Raw genomic sequence first — 516 nt, forward strand, 5'->3', positions numbered from 1 at the left:
TGGTCCCCAGTGAATGGGGAAGGGATGGCAAATACCTGTAGATGGCTGAGCTGGGGTGGGTGCCAGGGTCATAGCTGACCCTGACGTGTCCCTGGTATAGCTCCACAGCCATGTGGTCGCTGTCTCCATTGTACAGCAGGATGCCATTGCCTTCTGCTGTGGATACCTGGCAGGGGAGAGGTGGGAGCCCACATCCCTGGGGCAGCACCCCCAATGCCACCCCCTCGATGTCCCCATGCCCCCCCAGCCCTCACCTGCAGGGTGATATTGGCCCGGGGCCAGTCCTGCAGGTCAGTGAACTGCAGGTATGTGTCGCGGTCCACAAAGTTGACACTCAGCAGCTTCTCACACTTGGGGCCGCCGAAGCCAGGCAGGCACTGGCAGAGAGCACGGGCACCCCGCTCCACACACAGAGCCCCGTTCTGGCACTCAGCTCGCTCGCAGAGGCTGGGCTGACTGGCGGCATGGGGTGGCATCTCGCAGAGCTGGCCGCTGTGGGGCCGAGGGTGCTGCTGA

At 63.8% G+C, this 516-nt stretch overlaps 1 protein-coding gene across 1 annotated transcript in view; it reads right to left on the minus strand.

The window, feature by feature from the left end:
• Window positions 1–516, minus strand: part of LOC104410798 (slit homolog 1 protein-like) — a gene marked incomplete at both ends in the record, with an annotated part of 13,742 nt that overhangs the window by 306 nt on the left and 12,920 nt on the right. Inside the window, 2 exon segments of the mRNA XM_010021058.1 lie at window positions 38–166; window positions 255–492. Coding sequence (XP_010019360.1) covers window positions 38–166; window positions 255–492 — 367 coding nt within the window.

This window comes from Nestor notabilis, unplaced genomic scaffold, assembly GCF_000696875.1.
Source record: "Nestor notabilis isolate BGI_N333 unplaced genomic scaffold, ASM69687v1 scaffold22248, whole genome shotgun sequence".
Lineage (NCBI taxonomy): Eukaryota > Metazoa > Chordata > Aves > Psittaciformes > Psittacidae > Nestor > Nestor notabilis.